The sequence below is a fragment of the Aythya marila genome (genome assembly GCF_965140915.1).
Source record: "Aythya marila genome assembly, chromosome: 5".
Taxonomy (NCBI): domain Eukaryota; kingdom Metazoa; phylum Chordata; class Aves; order Anseriformes; family Anatidae; genus Aythya; species Aythya marila.
The window spans coordinates 19,061,642-19,087,717 of record NC_139046.1 but is presented as its reverse complement, the minus strand read 5'-3'; the positions used below and the strand labels follow the sequence as shown (position 1 = coordinate 19,087,717).

At 42.7% G+C, this 26,076-nt stretch overlaps 2 protein-coding genes across 2 annotated transcripts; both read left to right on the top strand.

The window, feature by feature from the left end:
* Window positions 1-1,064: 1,064 nt before the first annotated feature.
* Window positions 1,065-5,279, top strand: SCT (secretin; the record flags this gene model as incomplete). Its single annotated transcript, XM_082762790.1, has 5 exons — window positions 1,065-1,153; window positions 1,945-2,049; window positions 2,306-2,410; window positions 3,508-3,612; window positions 5,168-5,279. 5 exons carry the CDS (start codon window positions 1,065-1,067, stop codon window positions 5,277-5,279), a joined length of 516 nt encoding a protein of 171 aa, XP_082618916.1.
* A 4,919-nt stretch (window positions 5,280-10,198) lies between these two features.
* CDHR5 (cadherin related family member 5) lies at window positions 10,199-25,869 on the top strand. Its single transcript, XM_082760505.1, has 14 exons — window positions 10,199-10,373; window positions 10,593-10,771; window positions 11,644-11,694; window positions 12,038-12,130; window positions 12,253-12,351; window positions 13,127-13,237; window positions 13,589-13,765; window positions 14,168-14,258; window positions 15,559-15,656; window positions 16,442-16,648; window positions 17,062-17,178; window positions 18,694-18,766; window positions 21,770-21,921; window positions 23,046-25,869. The coding sequence occupies exons 1-14, from the start codon at window positions 10,295-10,297 to the stop codon at window positions 23,580-23,582; spliced, it is 2,064 nt and encodes a 687-aa protein (XP_082616631.1). The 5' UTR covers window positions 10,199-10,294; the 3' UTR covers window positions 23,583-25,869.
* Window positions 25,870-26,076: the final 207 nt, after the last annotated feature.

Sequence of the window (26,076 nt, the reverse complement as noted above, 5' to 3'; positions counted from 1 at the left end):
GTCAGTCCTTTAATGCTCTTTGTTCTGTTTAGTTTCAGACTAGAATAAAACCAAAGCAAGAGGACTTTGATTTGGGGTTAGCAAGTACAGTCTGAGAGTTTCCAGGACAGAGACTAAAAAGCAAGATTTGCTTCTTTGCAGGAGGAAGACAGGAATATTAAAAATTACAGGCATGTTTTCTGTGTATTCCTTAGGAAAATGTGAGCACCCTCTTATAAAGGCACACACGCATCTCTGCAGGCATAGAGCTGTGAAATGAGGTTGGAAATAAAAAGAAAGAACATGCAATGGCTTGTGATAAGCAAAATGCAATTTTCTTTTTATTTCAGTTAGAAAACAAAATACAAGGTTTTGCTGTTACTGAAAATGTGCTATTTCTTTTTTCCCTCTTGAAAGATTAGAGGATAGGCAGATATCAGCACACACAAGAGTCCTTCCCTTCCCCTGTGAGTGGATGAATTCTTCTTTGCTACATGCCAATCTTTTTGCCTGATAATTTAGGGGAAAACAAAACAAAAATAGACAAACAATGACAACAGAAAAAAAAAAAAAAAGAAAAAGATTTATCCTGGACACCCTCTAGGTATATTAATAACTGTCTGTGCGGGGTGTTTTAATGGGCATTTTAAATCCTCTCCCTGAAGACTCATCTCTCAGACACTCATAGTGGAGTGGACGTTATTCCACAGAGTTGTGCCACCCATGGATTAACTCAACATGACACCTCCCTGCTTATTCAAGGTATATTATACTGACTCACAGCAATACTCCAGCACGAACATCATCTCAAACAGGCCCCTCAGACGCACGCGCTGGGACTATATGGTGGTAGTGGGATAACAGCTACAAACATTTTACAAATGACTGGCAACATGAATGATTTGAATTGTTCATCTTCTGTATTTTAAAGAAAAACTATATTTGCTGCAATAATTTCTGCTAATTTAGTTATAGTAAAGTTATTTATAAAGCCTTGTCTTCTGTGTGGCACGCAAACTGTACCAAAGATCAAGGTTGTTGGTTCTGCTGGTCATAAAACCTTGTGCTTTAGTTTAGGAGCCAACATGTTTTCCCTGATGACTGGTCTGTGGCAGTTAATTATTCCCATGATTGTCCTGTCTCAGTTCTCAGCATCTCTTCCATCCCTGGAGAGGTAAGCATTTCTTGTGCCTCTGCTTCCTTTTTCTCCATGGCTTTTTGTTCAAAGAGCCTGCTAACTATAAAGCCAGCCTTTTATCTTCCTTCCAGAAGTTACAGCTGCTTGGCTGATATTTTTTTTCCCTAAATTGATTTAGTTAAAGGAATACAAATGTTGAAAATGTTTTTTTTTTTTTTCTTGCTTAAGAAGAAAAATCAGAAACCTAAACAGACCAAACTACACACACACACACAAAAAAAATCACTCTTGGGCCTGTTTCCCTACTAGATACTTATACAGGTTGGTAAAGGTGGAAGGTTCTGTTTTAAACAGCTTAGTGTCACAAAAACGTAACCAATATAGGCAGTCCTGGCAGTTCACCAGTTCCTAATGTTATCTGTAAGACTGAGGCAGAGTTGTCTCTGCTCCTGCTTGTGCAGGGGCATTTCAAGCCCAAAGAGACCAAAAGACTCAGGCTGGAGGAGGACACAGCTGAGACTTTTGAGCACTTTTTCAATGCCTTGTCAATCAGCCAGGTGTGAGTCTTTGGCACTGCTACCATTACCTAGCAGGTCCATCAATTTCTTGAGGTGAAGACATTAGAGCAAGGGCAGGTGTTTTTGCTGTGTGAAGGTTAACACAGGTGTTTCTTTTAAACTTTTAGAAAATATTCTTTTTTAAACTTTTGCCAAATTAGCACAAATTCTTGTCTATCTTTCCTTCAGGTAGCAGTTTTAAATGACCATTTTCCTCCAGTCTTATAAACCATGTTTTTTCATCCATTTTTTTCTTTTCTGACCACCTAGGACTGAGAGACATGCGGATGGGCTCTTCCACAGTGAGCTCAGCAAGATGAAGGATAATGCTTATGTGCAGCAGCTAGTGAAACACCTGGTGGGCCTCAAGGAGAGGTAGGGAGGAGCTGAAACCAGGCTCCTGGGGCAGGGAAGTCTCCAGTGGGAGGTGGGAAAAGAAGCCCATGGGGCTGAACTGCCTCTGGTTCCAGAGCTAAACTCAGTGCTGGCCTCATTCAGAGGCTGCTGCTGATGAGAGGAGACAGAAGGGCAGGGATATGAGGCTCCTGGATACTGGGGCAAGAGAGATTTCAGAGCCTTGGGATAAGTCTTGTGGTTGGGAGGAGAAGCTGTTGTATTTTGTCTGATGCAGGTCCCAGAGGCACTCAGATGGACTATTTACCAGCGAATACAGCAAGATGAGAGGAAATGCCCAGGTTCAGAAATTCATCCAAAATCTCATGGGCCACAAGCGCAGGTAAGAGCTCAACTTTCTTCAGGAAGAGGAAGGCAGCGTGGGCAGTGCAGGCTGCAGGGAGCAGGCCCTAGCTCCAAGGAAAGGGGGATGGCATGGACAGTGGTTGGGAAAACTCAAGACAAGAGCAAGCTGTCTGGGGCTTGGTCTCCTCCTGTGAGACCCCTGTGGAGCTGCTGTGCAATAGTGGACCAGCACAAACCTTCCGAGTGTGGCAATTTCTAAGCATAAGACAACATTATCTGTGGCATATGCCAGTATCAAGCTTAATCCATAGGACAGGAAACTTGACACCATATCACAGGTTGAGATATTTTTGTTTGTGCTTGGTTTAGTCTTTTGGGGAATGTTGTAGTTGAATTACCTGCTTAAAGTGTTTGAGAAAATGCTCATGGAGAAAAATGTGCTCTGTTGCAGAATGAGGGAGACCTCAGGGTTTCGTAGTCCCCAGCTATGGCTTTGCCAAACTGGGCAGCTGTTAGACATAATTATATACATTGCCAAGAGGGTTCCTTCGAACAGCTGAAATACTGAACCACTTGCTCCCACTGAAGCCCATGATCATGTACCTTGTCAGTACATGGCCCTCAGGGTGATACACCCTACAACTGCTGCTGTCCTTGACTCTGGTATGTTACAAGGGGAGAGAATTGCCTGCAGAGGCATCCTGCAGGCTTGGTTCTCCAAGGCAGAAACATAGCACATTGATTCCTTCCCATCTGTTCAGGGTGTTCTGATATTTTCTAGGGCATGCACTAATAACAAAATCCTGGCAGATGCAGTAGATTTTTAATTTCCAGTTGCTGGAAGAAGGTATATATCCATAGGCTGAAGGACATGATGGCAGTGGGTAATGAGGCAGCATACAAGTGCATATTAAAATCTATCCTCTTGCCAGTTAGAGAACATCTGAGCCTGATTTGAGGAGGATACCTTTTTCTTTTCCTACACAGCTAAGTGTCAGTCAGCTGGTTAACAGAGCTTGGCCCATGTGGCAGGTTGCAGGTGGGATGAACCTGCCTTCCAGAGAGCAACACAGCTTTACAACTGTGGTGGTTACAATATTTTTATTTTTAATTAATATTTCTCTTTATCTACAGCAACTCTCCAGGCCCAGTCAACACAGATGTGCAGATGAGAGAGGAAGAAGACAGCAATGCGGACCTTTGCTTTATGTGGTTGTACCAGAGCTTTCTGAATGCCAGGTAGGAGGGACAGACTTTTCACCTTGGCATTTCTATGGCCCCAACCGCCAGAGTACTAAGTTCAGAAGAGGACTTTCAGTAACTTGTAAACGTCCAGTTTTTGCTCTGACAGTAGAAGTCTGATAAAATCAGTAGTTATGGGGTCTGTGGGTCCTTGCACTACAGGATCCAAACAGCTCAGCTGATATCCTCAAAAATAGCTGCACCACTGGATCTATGAAATTGTCCATCTTTTAAAACCACTTCTTCTTTTCCTCTGCATCAGCTTGCAAGGTGATGTCTTGGGGAGTGTCACTGCTGAACTGCAGCCCTCCATCACACAGTTCTGTACCTCCTGCCACTCTGCCAGCAACTGCACTCCCAGAGGTGGTTTGCAGAGCTAGCAAAGCAAATGCTTTGGTCTAACTGCAAGACAGCAGGCAGCTGTGTGCAATCTCAATTGATTTCCATGCCTGCATTCACAGCAATCTCAATTTCTACATGCTGACCTTGCCTGGCACTCAGTTTTGCTTTATCTAAAGCAATGTTGACATTGAGATTTACAGCTAAAAAGTGCCATATAAAGCCAGTTATTAAAAATAATAAAACCCAGGGAAATTAAATAAGATTCTTTTCTAATTGCAGAGTTGCTATTCTGGACTAAAAAAATAAATAAACAAATGCACATCTCACTAGGAAGCCTGGTCCAACAGTTGAAATAGAAAGCCTTTGCTACCATGTTTTGGTGCAGTTGCTGATTCAAACACACACTACCCCAGCACCTGGGTATTTTGTCTTCCCAGTGACCAACCATTTTCAGCTAGACATCTCATTATTAAATCAAAATACTAGGACACTAAAATTTACTAAAAATAAATACTAAATACTAAACTACTAAATCAAAATACTAGGATATGAATCAAAAACTAGGAGGAGTGAGCTGGCCCTTAGTACTTTCTGTCCACATTGCCTAGAATTAATAAGGATGATCAGAGGACTGGAACACCTCTCCTACAAAGAAAGGCTGAGAGAGCTGGGCTTGTCTAGCCTAAAGAATAGAAGGCTCCACGGAGACCTTACTGCAGCCTTTCAGTAATTACAGGGGGCTTATAAGAAAGTTGGGCATGTAAGGTCATATAGTGATAGGACAAGGAGTAATGGCTTTGAAGTAAAGGAGGCAGATTTGGATTAGATATAAGGAAGAAATTCTTCACTCAGAGGGTGGTGAGGCACTGGAACAGGTTGCCCAGAGAAGCTGTGGATGTCCAGTCCCTGGCGGTGTTCACAGCCAGGTTGGATGAGGCTCTGGTGTAAGGTGACCCTGCCCATGGCAGGGGAGATAGAGTAGATTATTTTTTAAATGTCTCTTCAAATCCAAACCATTCTGTGATTCTATGATTAGACCAATAACCTTGTCTGTACATCTGTTAAGCACCTTGCGTCTGTGATTTGGGCCCCTCTATCATACATCTACTCATGGGTATCATCTCTGAATTTTACAAGGTGGTCTTGTCACTATTCCAACAGTGTTCCCACAGGAATAACAAACTATTGCTCATTTTCCCCCTCCCAACAGCCATTCGGACAGCGATGCCAGGGAAGCTGCTGCAGTTACCAGCCAGTACATTTGCCCCATTTCTGAGCATCTGGTTGCAGACATCATGCAAGATACCAACAGTTTTGACTGAAGGTGAAGAGAAAGTCAGTGTGCTGTCAGAGACAACATGGTTCTGCATGCATGCAGCTTTGGAAAAACAAACAAACAAAAAAACAGTAAAGCTATTGAATTTTGCTTAGTAAAAACTCTTGAGATCAGCAAATAAAATTCTGGAAAGCAGCCAAAAAAAAAAAAAAAACAAACAAAAAAAAAAACAAACAAAAAAAGCACACAATAAAACCTCTTAGATGATAATCAAGAGTAAAATACATGTTAGTGTGAACTGTTGTCAATAGGTGGAGCCTGAGTGAAGCACATCACTTCTACTGTGTTAGCATCTGGATGCCTGCTTCTGAAGTCAAATAAAGATATGTTAGCTGAGCCTGTGCTTTGGCTGTAATTTGGGGAAACATGGTGAAGGTGGTACCATTACTAGGTGTCGGGATGGGGGAAGGAGTATTTTGCTATGTTTACCCCACCAATATACACCAGCATGCTGGGACTAGCTGGTGGCTCTGGCTATGTCTTCTGTGTCTGGGTTTCAGCACTGCCCACAGCTCAACTTTACAAAGAAGCCAGCATCAGGATTGGCTCCATTTAGCAGAAACTGATGTGCTAGATTTTATTGCAAGGAATTGTAATGAGAACTACACAGCATAGATACACCCCATAAATACTGTTTTCGCTCTACTCTGCCCTCATATTTACTGGCCCAACCTTATCACTGCCAGTAAAGGCAAAGCTCCACTGGAAGGAATTTGTTCCCATGATTTAATGAGGTTTACATGTCATCTCTGCACCATGCTGCCTGGCAGAATCATAGAATATACTGAGTTGGAAGGGATGCACAAAGATCACTGAGTCCAATTTCTAGATCCCCAAAGGACTACCTAAAAATCAGACCATGTGTCTGAGAGTTTTGTCCAAAGACTTCTTGAACTCTGGCGGGCTCAGTGCCATGACCACTGCCCTGGGGAGTCTGCCCCAGTGCCCAACCACCTCTGGGTGCAGAGCCTTTCACTAACCCCCAGCCTGACCCTCCCCTGTCCCAGCTCCATGCCATGCCCTCGGTTCTTGTCACTGTCCCCAAAGAGCAGAGCTCAGCGCCTGCCCCTCTGCTCCCCTCATGAGGGAGCTGCAGACTGCCATGAGGCTTCCCTCAGCTTGTTCTGCTCTGGGCTGAACAAACCAAGGGACTTCAGCTGCTCTTCATTTGCCTTGCCCTCTAGACACTTCACCATCTTTGTAGCCCTCCTTTGGATACTCTCTAAGAGTTTTATACCCGTTTTATACTGTGGTGCCCAAACTGTACACAGTACTCAAGGTGAAGCCACACCAGGCAGAGTAGAGTGAGACAATCCCTTCCCTCGAAGTTAGTAATGTCATACCCCAGGATATAGTTGGCCCTCCTGGCTTCCAGGGGACACTGCTGGCTCATGGTCAGCTTGCTGTTGATCAAAACCTCCAGATCCCTTTCTATGGGGTTGATATCTAGAATCTTGTCTCCCAGTCTATATGTATAACCAGGGTTGTCCCTTCCCAGGTGTGGAATCCAGCATTTGTTCTTGCTAAACTTCATATTGTTGGTGGTTGCCCAACTCTCCAACCTGTCCAGATCTCTCTTCAAGACCTCACCACCCTCAAAGGAGTCAACAGGTCCACCCAATTTGGTATTGTCTGTGAACTTGCTCAAAAAACCTTCAAGTCCTACATCCAAATCATTTATGAAAACATTGAAGAGGACTGGTCCTAAAGTGGAGCCCTGGGGAACTCCACTAGTGACAGGTCACCATCCCAATGTAACCTCGTTTACAAGAACCCTTTGGGCCCGACCCATTAGCCAATTTTTTACCCATCTTATTATGTGTTTATCTAACTGTACTCTGGTCATTCTGTCCAGAAGAATACTTCTGGACAGAGGCAGTATCAAAAGCTTTACTGAAATCCAGAAAGACTACATCAACTGGTTTCCTTTGGTCAAATAGATGGGTGATCTTGTTGTAAAAGGAAACCAATTTTTTTAAATATGACCTTCCCCTTGTGAACCCAATTTGGCTGTTACCAACGACTGTGTTGTCCTTCAGGTGTTTTTCAACAACTCCCAGAATAATCTTCTCCATAATTTTACCAGGCACTGAAGTGAGACTGACAGGCCTGTAATTGTCAGGATCTTCTTTCTTTGCCCTTCTTGAAAAATGGAATCACATTTGCCAGCTTCCAGTCAATGGGGACCTCTTCAGATTCCAAAGACTGTTGAAAAATACTTGAGAGACGTTCCACAATGACATCAGGCAGCTCTCTGACTACCCTGAGATGAATCCCATCAGGCCCCATGGACTTATATGCATCCAGCTGGAGCAGCAAATCCCACAGAAATTCAGGGTTGACTGGGAGTTTATTGTTCCCACAGTCATGTAAGCACCCATCCCCTTACTGTGATGCTGTAAAGCTGTTCTCAAGGGCCTTGGCATTTTTTTATTTTTGGTCTATATGAAATCTCTGCTAGGAAAGAAACTTCTTGGAGGAATTTTGGAGGGAGTTTTGACAATCTGCATTTTGTTAAACTGTTTGGCTAAAATCAAAGAACTTTCCAGAATCAATTAGGATTTTAAAAGGAGCAGCAAAAGTAGCTGTCCTCTTTTTCTTCCTACACAAGGGACCACAAGGGACAAGTTGGAAACAATGGCTTTTGTCTGCACAACAAGTGGCCAAATGTCTTGCCATATGGTATTTGTTTTGGAAAAATGTACATAGGCTTAGAAAGAGACAGGATGAAGAGAATTTAATACTATGAGGCTTCAGGAAGCTGCTGAGATGTAAGTAGCTGGCACCTGGATGGAGATTTGGGGGAGCATCTCTACAAAAAGCCACTGGTAGAAGGGGAACTGCCTCATGCCTATAGAGTTGCTGGAAAGTCGATCACTGGGCTATGTGTGAACCTTGTCACTGTTTTTGGATCCACTCTGCTCACCTGGTAGGGGTCCTGATAGGGCAGCTGGGAATAACAAGTTTGTCTAAGAAACATAACTGATTATCATAACCTAGAGACTTACACAGGGTCTAGCTCTTTCCTTTGCCAGACAAACAAAAGAGCAGCTAAGATGGCTTTGTGTTCACTGAAACCTTAAACTTTTTCAGAAATGTAATCAAGATACTTGTGAGCTGACTTTTAAAAATAATATATATATATTATATATATATATATATATGCTTTTCAGGACACTTTCTGCACATTTTTATCTTTTGGATCCAGACTGTACTACTTTTCATGGGAAACACTCTGTAATCTTTCACAGTATCCCTACTTCTCATCCTCCCAAGCCATTTTAATGGTGGGAGCATTAATTTGCCTCCCTTTGTCCTATCTTTGCTCCACATATGAGGTTTTCTGTCGGTAGATGCTCCTGTTACTGGATACATCAATGCATCATCCCCCAGTCCCCACCTGATAAACATCAGGACTTTAATTCTCAGCAGATTCTTCCTCAGAAAATGGTAGGTTTTTGATAAAAGGAAAGACATTCCTTTTGCAAAGTAATGCACACCTGCCCCTGGCAGCACTGATGATGTGCATGCCAGCAGCTGAGAACACATGTGAAACAACAGGTACAGAAGAAGCCTTATAGATAAATCAGACTGGCATCAAGTCATCTTGCTCTGAAAGAAAGACTTATCATAAAGAAATAAGACTTTGCTCAGGGAGGAGAGAGATTGAGGCACAGTTATTCCATTTGCCTCTTTTTGTCCACCTGGCAACAAGGGCTCCCTTCTCTGCAGCACTTTCTGGCCATGCTCTGTGAAATAAAATAAAACAGAAAAATGGTGACTAATCCCCTCAATTTAAATATAGGGAAATGAAGGAAAAAAAAAAAAAAAAAAAAGCTTAAACAGTTTGGGCAAAGTCCAGCTTATGTAAACAATAGCACAGTAAGGCACTAAGCCACTGCTTGGTGCTTTCTGCATGGTGCCACTCCTACTTTCAACCCCTTCTTTTTTTTCATGATAAAATCAGACTGTCTGAGAAAGTGATGGGACCACTGCTAAGGTCCTACTCTCTTAAACCAGTCCAGACTTTTGTCATCTTCAACCAACAGACCCTCTGAAAAGATTTGCTCCTGTACTGGGCAAAGTTCTGGTTAAGAATCATATGCCTATGCCCCTTCAGGTCTTGACATGTTGTTTGACAAGAAGAAGTGAAAGAAGAAGCACCCCAAGGCCAGCTCTCAGCTATCCTCAAACATTTCAGCTGGTAGGGACACTCTGAGAGAGAACAAAACAAAACAAAACAAAACAAAACAAAACAAAATAAAATAAAATAAAATAAAATAAAATAAAATAAAATAAAATCTTGTGGAAACAACAGGTCCAAGCCATAGAACAAGCAGGAAAACCCAACTTCTTGGCTCCTCCAGAGCTGCCATCTCAACCCAACAACAACATGACAAACTGAAACTAGAAGAGAGAAACCAGAGGTCATGGGTTGGAAAGCAAAACCTGTTATAAAGGGGGACATAGGCCATGCAGAAGAAGTCTGGATAAAGTAAGTAAGCACATTGGGGCTGTATTAGTATTATTACGACTTGTTTCAATAAGAAATCTGGCCAAAATAGACAATATCTCTGGCACGTAAGAAAAATAGATTTCACTACTTCTACCCCAACAGGAAAGTCTGGAGTATACAGACAACTTCTGAATTGTCAGCTCTCATATTCTTTCTTGCTAATGCTTGTCTTAGGGAACTTGGGTCTGAGTTCTAAAATGCTTCAAATATTCCCTTGTTGCTAAAGAGAGTTTAAAGGAGAAAAGACTCAGGAACAAAGTAGTAATGGGAATTTATGCGTTATCATGTTCTGTGACCAGTTAATGTCTTATAAGTCATCCAATGAGGCAAAGAGGCAAAGGTTGAACTCGAGCAATCCATTCCAGCCAGCCAATGTTTTTTGCCTTCATGAAGCAGTTCATGCGGGAGACAGCACTGGGAGAAACCGGGAGAGAAGAGGATCAGCTTAATTAGAAACATATTTCTTCAATGACTAGCAGCTCACCATGGATGTTTCTCACCTGCTTCTCACTTCTGTGCTCTTTCTACTGCCCTTCATAGCACAAGTTTCAGCACAACAACCAGGTAAGTTGTTGCAGGAGGTCTGTGACCACAGGATAATAATCCCTGTGGCACCAGCTTGTACCATTGCAGCTGGCAAAGGATTTTTACAGTCTTATTTTAAGACAGCTTTGTTCAAGAGCTTTCTCTTCAATGGTAACCAGCGGGGTCTCATGTCTCACGCAATTGTGTCACAACATGAATACCTGGGCAAATTTGTATCTCATTTGTGTGTTTTTCCAGGATGTTCCGTCTCTAACAATAAACCAAGCGTTGAAGAAAATAACCCTCCTGGATACAATGTGACCACTATCAATTTGGAAGCAGGTTTCACTGCAATGATTGATCCTTCCTCACCAGATGGCAATTATTTTACCATCGAGGGGTCTCAGCTGCAGCTGGTCAAAAGTGTGGACTATGAGGTAAGCTTTTAGCTGGCAGGCTGTAAGGATGAGACAGATAATGCTGGGAAGCAGTGGGTTTCAAGCTGGGGTCTTGGACTTCCACGGATTTGTAGTCTGTGTATAAAGTATCTAGGAAATATCTTCACTGTGCTTTAGTTCACTACTAGGGAGATCAGCCCTTGCACAGGCAGAGGGCAGGGAGGAGGGGGTTGCATTGTATGCCTGCTGTCACCTTCCTTCAACGAATCTGTATGAATTAAAGCAAGGTGGAGGTTTAAAACCAGAAGTCTGACAACTGTGGTGTTCAGAGCTCTCCAGGATGCATGTAGAATGATCCTTATTTGCATGTATAAAATACAGTGCTGAGCAGTGAGGTAATCTTATGTTGAGCATAAAAGCAGTATAAAAGGTCAATGTGTTCAGTTAGGTCACAGCTAAATTACTTTACCTACCTACCTTCTGCATGCAGCCACAAGTGTCCTTAAACTGCCATTCCCCAAATGTAGAATCCCACATTTGCATGAGGAACAGCAGACAGAGGCCATGCTGCACTTGGTGCATGACATATTTCTGTTTCATTCAATTTAAAAAGAAATCCGTTTGAACTTTCCTTAAGTGGGACAAAATGGTTGATTAGCTCTACCACCAGGTTACAGGAATCACAAAGAAAGAAGATGGTGAATCAGTCAGTTTTGACCCCAGTAAAGCAAGGGCCCAGCACTGATGGATGGCTGCAAAAGAAAGAAAAGAAATGTTAGATATGCCCAAAACCAAGATAAAGCCCTTCTGATTCTGCAATGCATGCATTTGTCTCATTTACTTCAGAAAAAGTATATTCAGTATATTTTGGCTTGTTTCTAAAATGGCTCTGGTTTTGTTTTTCCATACAGAATGATACCGTGCTGATAGTGTTTGTGGCTTGCCAGGACACTTCTGGGCAGGTGAGTGCTCTTCCAAACACTTTGTTTTCTTACAAGGTATTGCAAGGAAGCACTTTCCTTGTTTCTTCCTAACCCACAGACCAGGGTTAAGAGCCATCCTTTTCCTTCCAGGCATACACAGTCCTCTAACAGTCAAAGAAAGAGCACTCAAGGCTCTGTGAATAGGGAGATGTGGGAGCAAGCTACAAATCTCACACCCTGTGGGCTGTCTGCAAAACCCAGCCCTGTTCAGCACCCACCAGCTGTGCTTCTCAAACCTTCCTCTCCATCACTCTGCAAACTGGGATCAACCCCTAACAATCTTACCTTTGTGTTTGATTCTCTCATTTTACCATTTCTACAGAAAGACATTTTGGAAATTATTGTGACCATTATCAATCTGAATGATAACACCCCAGTGTTTAAGCAAACGAATTTCACCATAACTGTTCCTGAGGTAAGAGTTTCACATAAATGAAGAGGGCACTGGGTCAAACAGTGCTATGGGACTAAGGAATAATTACCAGAGAGAGGTCTTCAGCCAATTTCACAGAGAAAATAACCACAACTTTGTTTCAGGACACAAAAGTGAATGCAACCATTATAGCCCGTGAAGATTTAAGTGCTAGTGATGCTGATCTGGACATCATCTATTATGAACTAAATTCAACAGTGCAGGTGAGCATCTTTCTTTGGGGAGGAAAAAAAAAAAAAAGCAAGAGAGAAGTCTTTGTGATGAAGTCTTCAGACGAGCCCCAGCTTTGAGGCTAAGGGATCATTGTATTGCATTTGGCTCCACAACACCTTCTGGAAGAGGTGTTTCATAAGTAAAAGCTTTTTGTTAAGTAAGCTTTTTGTTAAGTACAAGCATTGGTTTGGCTAGCAGATTGGAGCAATTGGTATTTCTGGTATTGAACTCTTCTAGTGCTCACACTTTTATTACATTATACAGACCACACTTTCATCTGGGATATTCTGAACCATATGATCCAGGGAACTCATGCTGGGATGGTCTGTAAACATACCAGGAGAGACCTTTGCACCTTACAGAGTTCAGAATTGCACTGAGTCAGGGGAAAAAAAGGAGTTATTGTCTCTTTGTCTACAGTGCCTATACAGAGTGGAGATATGAGTTGCCCAAAATCACCGAAGAAGTCTTTGTCAAAGCCGAAGGCAGGCCTGACTCTCCCCAGGTGCTAGTTTAGTGCCTTTGTGTTTTTTTTTTTTTTTCTCGATCTTAAGGGGTTTGCTTGATAAAGTGAGAAACAAATTGTAAGTACAGTTAGACTGATGCCAGGATAGACTGGAAATCTGGAAGGGTCTGCTAGAAGTAAAAATAAATAAATAAATAAAAATGTGGGATGACAAACACAGCAATGAGCAGTATTTTCAACATGTCTGTGATCAAGTATGCTAATAAAGCTTTTCCACTTATTTATTTATTCTTCCCTAGGACACCACCAATTATTTTGCCATAAAAGGAATCAATAATCCTGAAATATATTTGCAAAAACAATTAGATTACGATAAACTTAAGTCAACAACATTGATCTTGTATGCAAGGGTAAGTTCTTTATGCAGAACAAAATGCCTCATATGCCACAACGTCTCTTAACTAGAGGGCAAATCTGAACAGGAGATCTCTGGGGTGGCAAGAGGGAGGGTGGATACTGGAGGCAGTTGATTTGGAGCAGCTTTCTACCCTCCATAACCACACTGACTGCATCCAGAGTAGCATTCAGTCCACCGGTGTCAGCAGATAATTAACTGCTTTCGCTAATTTCATATAAACTGTCTCTCCTCAGAGAGAATGGAGTTAAAACAGCTAGAAGACCCTGGGTCACTGGCTTTTGCAGGCAGGTCCTTTTGGCAATAAAACTTGCAGTTTACAAATATGCTTTGCTTCTGGATACAGGACAGGCCTGTGAGCAGCAAGGAAGCCACTCACACAGCTACTGCAACAATAAACATAATTATTGAGCAAGCTGACACCAAACCACCCTGGTTCCTACCCTGTAGCTTCATTGACGAGGACAAAAGCATTTGCATCAGCAGCCCCTATTCTGGAAGAGTCAATATATCCGAGATGTCGGTAAGCAGGCATGACCAAACTGTATCCCTGATGCTATTTTCTTGGTAGTGGGTAGTGCCTAATAATTTTCTAGAGATTGTGCTGGTCTCCGGACATAAATGCAGATAATTCAGCATGACAAGGAGTCTTAATCATCCTGGAAAGTGGAAGTTCCCTCACTCAGAGGAGCACTGCTTGTCCTTGTTCCTACATCATGTTGCAGGAGAGGCAAGAGAAGGAAAACTCTTTGCTGAAGGCCTTCTCACCTCTCCCCTGTTACATCCATCCCCCATAATATATAATATAATATACAACAAATGGCATTCTCACAGTTTGAACCAGCAGAGCCATGATGGGATGGGAGAGTGCTAATAGCATTTGGTGCTGTAGTGTGCTGTGTAACACCTTGCCTTTCTATTGCAGAAAGAACCACTCACCCTGGATCCAGGGCCCATCTATGCTAAAGATCCGGACTACACTATAAATGAAAAAATTGTGTACAGTATAATTGGTGGTGAGTAGAACTTGTCACCTTCTCCAAGCAGCCTTACTTGTACATTCCTACATTATCTGCTGCCAAGAGGGGATGCCCTGCACAGCACTTGAGAATTGAGGGCCTGAAGATTTGCCCCTCTATTTCTGCCCCAAAATTATTAGATACACAGAACATTGTGGATTAAGTAGAAGAAACAGGCTGTACAAAACGGGAGAGGAAGAGAATTGCAGACCCATAAGCCAAGCTCCATGGAGTCTGTTTCAGAAAGATTTTTGTTTTGGGGGGGGCGTGGGGAGGAGAATGACGTGTTTTATCTTTAAGAATTTAGACCTGATTTTGCCAGTCTGGTCACACCGCTTTCATAGTCTTTGAGTTGAACCTAAAAACTCTCGCATCATCAGCATCATTTTCATTTATCACCAGAAATAATGCTCTTATTCCACTGTGCGTTGCCACTGTCTAATCTGTCCTGTTTTAACCTTGATTTCAAAAAGTTTACTTGAATATAGTGAACTGATTGCCCAATCATTGACTGGGAGACTGGGCCACCTTCTCATTCAAAGGATTATTATTATTATTATTACTATTATTATTATTATTATTAACAGTGAGTTCTTGATTAATGATCAAGGCAAAGGCAGATCATATTGGTCAGGTGGAGTGATCAGTTGTTCATCTCTCTTATTTGTTCTACATGGCACCATATCTGTGAATATACTCCTGACAATAGAGATGCTAAAGAACCTCAAATTCCACTGGCATTTTGGAGGTAGTGTGACCTCAGTCCCCCACAGTAAAAAGGGAACCCCATACCGAGGACCCTTGTCTAAATAAAGCCCACATTATCTCAAAGTGAGGAAAATAAGCAAAAAATTGAACATATATTTTAATGTATATCCAACATAGATGGTTTTATGACTCAAAGACAGATGGCTCATGTAGGAGGTTGATTTCTACCACTACATCAATACGAGAAGGTCTCTATGTCTAGGCTCCTTTTGTAGGCAGCAGAGAAAAATAAGTGTTTCCAGAGCTGAATGCAGCTTATGTTGAGGCCAATGTCCATGAGTCAGATAAACAATGCACTAAGATGTCCCTTTCTCTTTACAGCCTAGGTAACAAGGTCAGGTAGAGATGTCTGCCTGGTAGATGCCTAGAGCTGTTTAAGATGAACCCCCACCCAACAAGGTGGGAGAGGCAAGGACAATGGCATCATTGCCTGGGGGTTGTTGTCACCAATACGTGGAAAAATGAGCAATGAGTTCCAAGTCCCTTTATGAAGGTATCCAGTGTTTTAATAGTCTTTCAATTTCTTTAGGGAATGTGGATAATACATTCTCAGTAGATGCGGACACAGGAAATCTAACTATGAACAAAGGAGCTACTTCTCCAGACTCGTACCTACTGCAGGTCATGGTAAGTCTGATGGTATTGCATTCAGCCATCCAGCATAGCTGGCCTTCTAGGGAGCATCAGTCTTGCTGTGCCAGGAGTCAATTACATTAATAATGAAAGATAACTTGTTCACATCCTTTATTTTGGAAGTATTTAGACCAAGTTTTTGAGCAGTATCTTATACGAATTTACATGCAAAACCCTTGCAGGATTTGAGGCATTTTCTCTTATGTGTGGGTAGCACCATCAAAGCAAGTTAACTTAGCAAGTCTCTCCTGCTGAGTTCGAAGTATAGATGAACATAACTGGAAGGCTTTCTGTAGGGGAGCTTGTCTTAAAGTAGCTAAAGTATATCACTCCTAGAAACAAGCTCCTCTTTTGGTTACACAAAGCACTCCCTGCACCCAGAAAGATGTGGACTCTTAGATAGTAACAGAACTGCCCCAATCCCTCGTGAATTTGAACAGTCTCTGTCTGCGGGTGTTGGAATCCTACTGCTTTGTGCTTGGGCATGACAATTTGTCCAGAGCTGACCTTTATTAAGAGCCACATCTAGATTCTAGGGCTAGACCAAGATACTGTGGATGGCCAACTGCAGAAGCAAGCAAAGGCACACGGACCCCAAAACATAACGTCCCCTGTGACAGGCCTGGCCCAAAGCTCACTGAAAATGATGGAAAGAACCCTGTGTTAGAACACATTTTGGTCCAAACCTAACCTCTTATGTCTTGTCACTAACAGGAAAAGACTAACATTTCTCTTTCTCTCTCTCTCTCTGTCTTTCTCCTGTGTATGTGTGTCTCCAGGCCACCCAAGTCAACAACAAACAGAAATACTCTGTAGTCAGTGTGGAGATTAAGGTCATCAATAAAAGTGACCATGCACCATCCTTTGGTTTCAGTACCTACACAGGAATAGCATTTGTTGGTGCGGCCCCAAAAAGCCTTGTCTTCCAAGTTCAGGATCCTTCAAGTCCCCTGATGATAAAAGCAGAAGATGAGGACTACCCTGAAGTAAGAAACCGAAAATGCACTGAATTCTTCCTTACTGCTTCAGTCTTAAAGCAGGATAAGAAAACATAATGAAGGGGAGGTGGGGAGAGACAAATGCTAGCTTTCCTCTACTGTCCCAAATTATATTTATCTGGGACTTTTACATAGATCAGAATCATTTACAGTATGGCAGATAAGATTGGGGTTTTTTATTTTTTTTTTTTGGGGGGGGCAAAACTTTTAGTATACACTCTTAAACTCAGAGCAAGAGGGTGAATACACCCGAGTTCAAACTTCCTTTAGTTCATGTTTATTTACTGCACTATACACCCATTAATACTTCAAGCATATTTGACAAGTCCTGCTGACAGGTTGTTACAAAGATGCATGCAAAGCACTGTGTAGTTTAATCATTCACTTTTCTGGCTTTTCAGAAATTCAACCCAAACATTGAATACTATATAAAAAACAGCACTAACTTCATTGCAACCAGAGATGGACTCATCCTGACCAATGTCGATCTGCTGTCACCAGAGACTGTAATCATGGAGGTAGGACAACTTCATATTTTGCCAGGGTTGTGGAAGGAAGGGTTTTCTGACAGAGAAGCATCAAGGGTGGAATTCCATTAGATGTGGAATATAATGAAAGGACAGTCCCTTCCTAATGAAAGGACAGCCCCAACCATTTGTATCACAAATGTACAGGGATGGAGGGAGATGTAGTGGTAGTAAATGCACTCTGCATGACATACATGTAAGCTACCATCTGGTGCTAGCTGAAAAAATGTTTCCTCTGTCCTCCTGTGGAAAATATCATTGGAGACAAGCAAAAGGTCAACTGGGGAGATTTTAGGACCCTTGTCCCACAGTCTGGTTTGGACTAAAAGATAAATAAATAAAACAGAAAATATAAAATCTAAATTAATCCCCCAATTTCTACCCAAAAAGAGAAACCTACCAGATTTTTTTTTTTTTTTTTTTAATTATTTCCCCTCCCCCATACATACCATGTAAGAGATATTGCAGACTTCATATGTACAGAACACAAGCTGCTTAAGATTTTTCTGAGGGAGGAAATACTGTGCCAAGGCTGAGTCCAGAGGAGGACTCCTAAGATGATCAGAGGACTGGAGCTCCTGTTGTACGAGGACAGACGGGGAGAGCTGGGCATGTTTAGCCTGGAAAAGAGAAGACTGAGGGGAGACCTCATCAATGTGTATAAATATTTGAGGTCAGGGTGTTAAGAGTATGAAACCAGTCTCTTTTCAGTTGAGGCCAGCGATAGGATGAGAAGCAATGGGTAAAAAATGAAGCACGGGAGGTTCCATCTGAATATGAGAGGACACTTCTGTACTGTGAGGGTGACAGAGCACTGGGACAGGTTGCCCAGAGAGGTTGTGGAGTCTCCTTCTCTGGAGATTTTCAAAACCCACCTGGATGCAATTCTGTGTACCATATGTTAGGTGACCCTGCTGGGCAGGGAGGTTGGACTCAATGTTCTTCAGAGGTCCCTTCCAACCTCAGCCATTCTGTGATTCTGTAAATCCAGTACTTTTTTTTTGCTCAGATCAAGACAATCACAGAAGCAGTTAATAATTCTAGACTTTCTAAGAAGAACATATTCATGTTGCCCACCTGCCTGTCAGTGCCAAATGGCAATGGTAAAGCTTGCCTGGCACAATACCATGTCCTCTGGAGCTATCTGACACAGCTTGACTACAGCAATATTTTAGCTACATGGACAGCTGTTTGCAGGGTAAAAAGGTGTGCCAACATCATGCTGCTGCTGCCCCCCACTACCTCATTGCCTGTGTGCAGCATTGCACTGTACTGCAAAGCTTTTTACAAATGATGAATGTGGTTTTGGCTGAGGAAAGGGACTTTTCAGAACTCTTCTTCTGTGACCAGACTGCCACTGCTACAATGCAAGGATATTGGGTTATTTTGAAGACATGGCAAGGATTTAGATGAGGTACTTTGTCCCCAAAGGGTCCACCACTTCCCTTGAGAGAAAGATATAAATCTAGAAAGTCTCTAAACTATCTCTTCCCCATGTTCACCCAGGCTGTTGCAAAAGATACAGTGAGTCTGCAGGAGGCGAGCACCATCATCGTGGTGGAGATTGTCTTTACTGCAGGTAGGCTGGGTATCTCTTGGTTTTCTGGTACAGTGAGGTGACTGGGGAGTCTTTTCCACTTTCATGGACAAACTGGCAATGATAGGTCACATAATGAAGTCTGTGGGCCTGGGATAAGGCCAACCCTATATCTACTGGAGGTCCTATGGTGGCTATGACAGAGAAAATGCTCAAAAGACATCCTTAGGATATGGTCACCACGTGACTCAGACGAACTTTTGAGGCTTTAAGCAGTGCTTTGTGATGTAGCATCTCTTCTTGTTATTCCAAAATTAAATCTGTAGTTGCTTCATAGTGTTTTGTGAGTCAAAAATTACCCAGAATGTCAGAGGAGGATTGCCCTGACACCTTGGTACATCTTTGTTCCTTTTTTTGACTGAAAATAGAGAAAACTGCAGCATAATTTCCTGTCTTATGAAGGAGCAGACAGAAGTTGGCACACCCCCACAAAGCCAGGCTTCCTCATGAGCCTTGGCATTTTCTGCTCAGGTCAGGACAAATTCTTATACTCCAAGGTTTTAAGGCCTTTCCAGGAAAAATGACCCATGAGAAATGATAGACATAAGGCTACACACATAACCCTCCAGCTATCATTTGGATTTGCTGAGGTAAAAATAGCCTACTCTTCTGTACTTAGAAATTTCTCTTATAAATCAGTTAGGTTTGAGGCGTATGAAGCTTTTTACACTCTGAATAGAGAGGAATCAGTTTTGTGCATTTTCACATCAGGGCAGGTAGATCATGCCCAGACTTCACTGACTTCAACCTGATGTGTGCTTGAATGCCCCAGTTGGACTTTTCAATTACTTCATCCTCAGAGCCACCACCATTGTGAGGATTACTGGAGGATGAAAACAGTGGGATCCTGGGTGTAAATTTGGTTTCCTTGATGGTAGTGTCACTTCACAGTTGAAAACACCGTCTGCGTTAAAATCACCTAAGCACAACTTTAGGTGACACAGTCCAGCTCAGCAGGCGGCTAGCTCAGGTGTCAGTACAGCAAGGTGTTAATGCTCCAAGCAGATGTACCAACAGGTGACTGCATCTTTTACATGTTGCACTTGCTATTTAAACCCCACAAAATAATGATGCTGATGACTATACAATGAAGTAGAGGGAAATTACACTGAATGGTTCAGAGCCTGTGAGGGGATTTGTGCTTTTTTCTGTACTACAGCTAGCATGCAGGAATGGCTCAAATAAGGATGAGATTAACATTTGCCTGGCCAAACAGTAGGCTATTTAACCCTCAGCTCAAATAGGTGATGTTAAGGAGTGTGTGTGCAATAGGTTAGAGGGTGCTTTACTAAGTGTCACAATATCCATTGGGAAAAAAAGAGTTCTTTTCAGTATGCCTTCTTTCCGAGAAGTGGTGACTGTACAGTGACCTCTGGTTTCTGAGACATTGGTGCCAGAGTCAGCCTACGTGGATTTCAGCATGAGTCATCCCACCAAGCTGAGCTAGCTTTGATGGAGGCACTGGGTGCTGCACAGCACAGAAGGAGTTAAGGGCGGTGGAGCTTCACATCAGCTCTGTGGGCTGTGGCTCCTTGGGAGACATGATTTAGAAGTGAAAATTCCCTGACGTCCTAAAGCCTCACCAGTGTATTAATGATAAACTGAGGGTGCAATAAAATGCAGAGAGGGTAGTCAGAGTTCGTTGTCATAAACAGATCAGCAGGAGAAGAAAATTGTGTTTCATTAATCATTAAACATTAAAGGGATTAATTTACATTACAACATGAAGCCAAAAAAATTAAAAACAAAGAATCCCACTGACAACAACAAGTACAGCTGATTAGCCCTGAAGAAGTTACTGTCTCTCCACTGTAATGTTGATCTCCATACAAATATGCTTACGCTGCCCGGTGGCTGAAAGCATATGCAGTTCCTGAGGAGGTTGATATGTGTTGCTACAGCTACAGAGAGGGCACAAAAGGGTTTTCTGTCTTGGGGACCTTCTAATGTTTTTCCTTCCCACATCCTGATGAAGCTGAGATATATCTTGGGGAACAGCAAGTATTGGGCAGAGATGAGAGACCCCAGTTGACGCAGGGTGGGCAGTGCTGAGTTTCTCCAAGCTGCTGCTTGAATAGTGCCCATGTGTCCATCACTCCTGTTAGAGTCACTAACTAAAAAGAGTCACTAAAAGTCTGCTATGTGAGAAAAAGTACGTGTCCTAGGGAGCTGTGAGACTACTTGTCTTCTCCTGGAGGTGAAAGGGACTCTGTCACAAAGAGCCTGATAGGTCTAGTATGGGGACAGGAATCAGTTTCAAGAAGAAAATTACAATAACAAATTCAGCAAAAATCCTTCCAACAAACACCTTCATGACATAATCCCTTTCGTTGGCCATAAACATGGTTCCTAGTACCTTTGCACTTACCAGCATAACCAAGATATTACTGTACCCTCATCTGTTAATATACAAAGAAGTCAGACCTGACCTGGCTGGTCATATTGACGCCAGAGTCAATTCCTCTCCTTCCAAGGAGCACATTGTTTTTTCTACTTTTATTTCCTGTTCTAACATGCTCATTAGTATCAGAGGTGAAGTTCCGCATTAAAGAAAGCTTTACATTTTCACATACATATTTACAAACATACCTCATATTTGCATGCTGGTGGAAATGGGTGAAGTGGGAACAGACAAGATTGACCTAGCTCTACTTCTGCTTGCCTAATACAGTCGTGTACATATTTGTTTAAATAAACCATAGGGTAAACATCATAGTCTAGTAAATAGATGTTATTTCCACTTTATGTAACTTCTTGCAAGCTATAATATTCTGTGAGTGGCCACTTTAATAGAAACCTCTGCTTCTAGGACAGAAAATGAATGGCCTGTTATGACGTTAAATATATCACTGCCACATTCTACTGCACAGGGTGCTTCTTTGCCCTTCAAAAACTGTTCAGAGCTTTGCTCACAATGAAGTGTTGTGCTTAAAAGCTCGTTGCCATTTTTAGACTTTGTAACATTGGTTTGCTTTTTTTTTGTAGATGAAATCACCTCTGATAAGTTATACACTGCACAGGATATGGGTATCTTAGGTGGTATCTTAGCAGCACTGTTGCTAATTACCTTAATCTTCCTTGGACTGATGATATACAAACATTATGGGAATACGGTCAAATTCCTAATAAATAAAAAGGTAAGTCACTTGTTTGTACTTGATTCACATTAAGAATTTCTTAGAGGTAGTAGGTAGGACCTGAGGAAGACTTAGAGTATGGATGGGCTGTCCAAATACTACACATTTGTGCAACGGTGATGAATCATTCCTGAGACAATATTTGCAAAGGCAGTATCGCTTTGGTGATGTTTGTTATTGATCTTTTTTGTCCTCTGAGGCTGGAGCCATATGGTAGTTGAACAGACATAGTAAGGAGAGGAGCACGGCTCCACAGAGCACAAAATCTAGGATGAATGTGACACAGTCCAGAGGTGGTCTCTGAGAATCATGTGCCTGTGGTATAAACCACTTCACATCCTTTCTCTATAGACAGTGGAGAGAAAGAGCACTTCTTATCCTATCCTAAAGCTTGGCCTTAGACAACCAAGTTTTGGACACCTAGGAAATGGACACCTAGGGAATTTGTCTTAACCTAATCTGAAGTGTATACGATGCATATGGCATATCCTGCTCTACTCAGTGCTTTTGTATTCTCAAATACAAAGTGTTGCCCGAATTATAGTTTGCGTAGGAACAAATGGATGCTGGCAGACAACCTTGAACACCTAAAATGCAGGAACAATGTATCTAGACAATAGACAGGCAATAACATATCTTTCATCACCAATGGTCCCAGTAATTCTCCATGGTCTCTGGGTTTTAAAGTAGTTCTGAGATTGAAAAGCTGTCCTTAAGGTCATTTGCTAGGCTAAATTCTTCACAGTAATTGCCACCTACATGTAAAGAAATAACAGCACTGTTTAACTGTTTAGGGTGTGTTGTTGCAATTGTTAAGTTTTTAATTTTTATTCTTGAATGGAAGGGAGTGAACAAAAAAAAAACACATGCTAAAACCAAAACAAACAAACAAAACAAAACAAGCAGAAAAATGAGAGTTCCTGCCTAATAGCAGGAAATTTGACCTGGACTTGGTAGGCAGCATGTTTACTTGGTATCAGAGAACATTTTTCCACCAGCATCAAGAGGGTCCAGGGTCTTGCTTGTACATATTCAAGAAAGGCCAGATGAGTAATTTCAGTCACACACCTACATCCCATTTAATTTTCTTTCACTGCACTCACAAGATGTCTCTCCTCCTGTAGTTCTCCAAGGATTTCCCTGGGAGCTATGAGAACCAAGCTTACAATCAAGATGAACACCCAGATCTGAGTGCCAAAAAGCAGAAGAGCTCAGAAAATGGTGGTATAACTGAGCTACAGCAGCCATCGTTTTTCTTGTCCTCTTCTAAAGAAGAAATTGATGGCCTCGCAAAGACTTCCACACCTTCCACAGTCGTCTTTGACCTGGAAGAGAAAGAGGAAGAGGAAAATGAAGAGGAAGAGGTGAAAGAAGACACTAAACATGAGAAAGAAGTAAAGTCTATCCTCAAAACAGACAGGAATGAGGGGGACCATGGCTACAAAGCCGTGTGGTTTAAGACTGATGTGGATCCAGATGCTGGAGAAAAGGTTGAAGTGATTAAGGACAATGCATCAGATTATGATGATGACAGTGATCAAGATCTGCAGGAGAATGAGGAGGAAGAAGATGACAAGGATGATCACCGCAGAGGGCCAGGGGCTGCAGAAGTGATGATTAACATGTCTCGCACAGCGTCAGAAAATAGCATTATGGTGTAATGGAAATAAGCCTGTATGCTCCCCACTGAAATTGGGGAATCTCTGCTGCTTTGCTGAGATGGAGCCCACCTTTCTGCTCGGGGCTAACTGGAATGCAGGAGGACACAGTTGCCTCTCCTGCATGCAGAGATTAAAGCCAGATTACAATTAATTTAACTTCTTAACAAGACCTTGAAACACCACATGGGATTTTGGATGGGGAAAACATGTCCCATCTCTCCACTCTTCTGCCTGTTTGCCCTGGAGTCCCCTACATCACATTTCCCAGACTGGCTGCAGGAATAGCAGAGATATAGCTACACTGACTTTGAAGCAGTTAACTCAGCTCATGGTAGCAATTTAACTGCACAATCCAATGCCCTCATCTCCTCTTGGTGGGTCACTGAGCCAGCACTGACTGCTTGGCTGTTCCCTTTAGGGTGTTGCAGGTTGATGCCAGCTGCAGGGCGTAAGCCAGCGCAAGTCACTCTGACTCTGCAGTTGCTCATATGACTGCATCCAGGAGCACACATCAGGGCTTGGCTATGCTCTCTGCACCCCAGCACAAGCAACTGGCATGACATCCAAGGAGACTGGGAGCAGCAGGAGTGCCACGGCAGGTCCCCCTTTTGCCAGTAAGCGGGTGTTCAAATGCTCGGGAGTTACTGTTTCTTCCATCAATGATAAGCAAGGACGGATCACATGCTCTTTCCTGAGGACTTTGCCACACATTTTTCTATGTCACAAGACAACTAATTGTGCTGTACCTTGTGGGCCAGATAAGAGCTTCTGCCAGAACCTGCCTACAAAATGCCAGGGGTATTTCCAGCTCCCAGGGATTTTGGCAGCAATAGATATCATTCTGGTGTGCTGGATGTAGGTCAGCACGTTGCTTCCCATTGTGTCCGTTGTCCAGCAGGACTCAAGGTGTCCTTTATAAAAGGGACTTCATTGTCACTGAAGGTGGAGGTCAGCATTTGCTTCCAAGTGCCTGACGTCACTGCCTTCTCTGTCCCTCACTTGTGGATGCAAGCCTCTTTGCATTCTCACCTTTCTCCATTCATGAGAAGCCCAGCAGGCTCTTTTACTGGTGAAATACAATCTTCAGGATTCACCGAGAGCTGAGCTGTAGCCTGAAAAAGGAGGTAGTTCACTGAGAGCAAGTAATCTCTGCTGTGTGTGGCTTTTGAGCCTAGGTTTGTGCTAGAAAGGCTGCTAACATGATGGACTCCTCCCTCAATCCTCCCTCATCTTTCAGCAATCTTGTCTTCAGCTGTGGTCCTGCCATCAATTCAGCAAAGATAATACTCCATTGCCTGGCAGCATGGGGAGTGGTACTTTAGTTCAGATTCACAACAGCAAATTGCTTTTCCCAGCTTGCAATCAAAAACCGGGATGTTTTCCACTGTCTGAGAACATGGCAGTGTGCATTTGAATCTTTTGATCTATCAACACAAAATTTGTGCTGCTGCTGGTTTTCCACTTGGGAGCTAGCTCAGGGCAGACACGGGCTGTGGAGCATTAAACTTTCAGTAAGACAGGAAAGATAATCCTGGGTCACAAATTTATCTCACTTGCTCAGGTTAGCATAACAGCACAGAACTGTAACAGTATAAGTGTCCTTTGAGAGAAGCAACAACAAGTACTCCTGCCTTTGCCCTACAGGGCAAATCTCCACATTTCTTCCTTTAATCTAGATAAACCCTTAAGAGAGTGAAACCAAAATATGTCTGCCGGGATTCTCATGTACACCAAAACACAGGACAATCACTTCCGAGCAGGCTTTCATCTAGGTTTATACTTTGTTTCTGTACATCTCCCCATCCCAGTGTTGTTAGTGCTCATCTCTGTTGTCCTGTCTCTGAGGAGAGCTAACCTCGCTGTGTGTGGACTTCAGGAGTTGCACTTTTGCTGAAGGTGGAGACTGAGATATGGAAAGCTTTCGTCCTTACTGCAATAAAGCTATTTGCCCAGAAATTACAGGTGTGGTTTGACTGATAATGGAGGGTGGGGAGTGTGCCCTTTGTCTGCTTTGTAAGCACAGTACCTCCAGTAACTTAGGGTTATGTCCTGCAGAAGTTTCCCATGGGACTGTGAGAACTCTCCTGCAGATGCTGGTTGCTACTGCACCACCTTCAGCCATCAGCAAGGGTAGAGCCAAGCCTGCCCTCTGTGCTGGTGTTACCCATGGGAAGATTGTTGATGGGTGGGTGAAGCTGGAATGTTTCTACTCTGGTTCCCTCCAGGCATTTGCTTTATTCATCTCATCTGGCTAACGGTCCAAAAAATGGGCCACCAGCTTGCTGTACACCAACAATCAGCATTTGTGATGGTGTTGCAAGCAGTACTAAGTGTCCTGCTGACTAGGGATCTTTTTTTCAAGGCAGGATTGTGTCCTGGGGCAGTGGTTGACATAATCTAGCATACAAAGAACAAGGGGTGATCTCTGTGGAAGGCAAGTGGAAAACTGACGGAAGAAGCAGCTGTTGTGCTAACGAAAGAGCAAGTTCTCTCC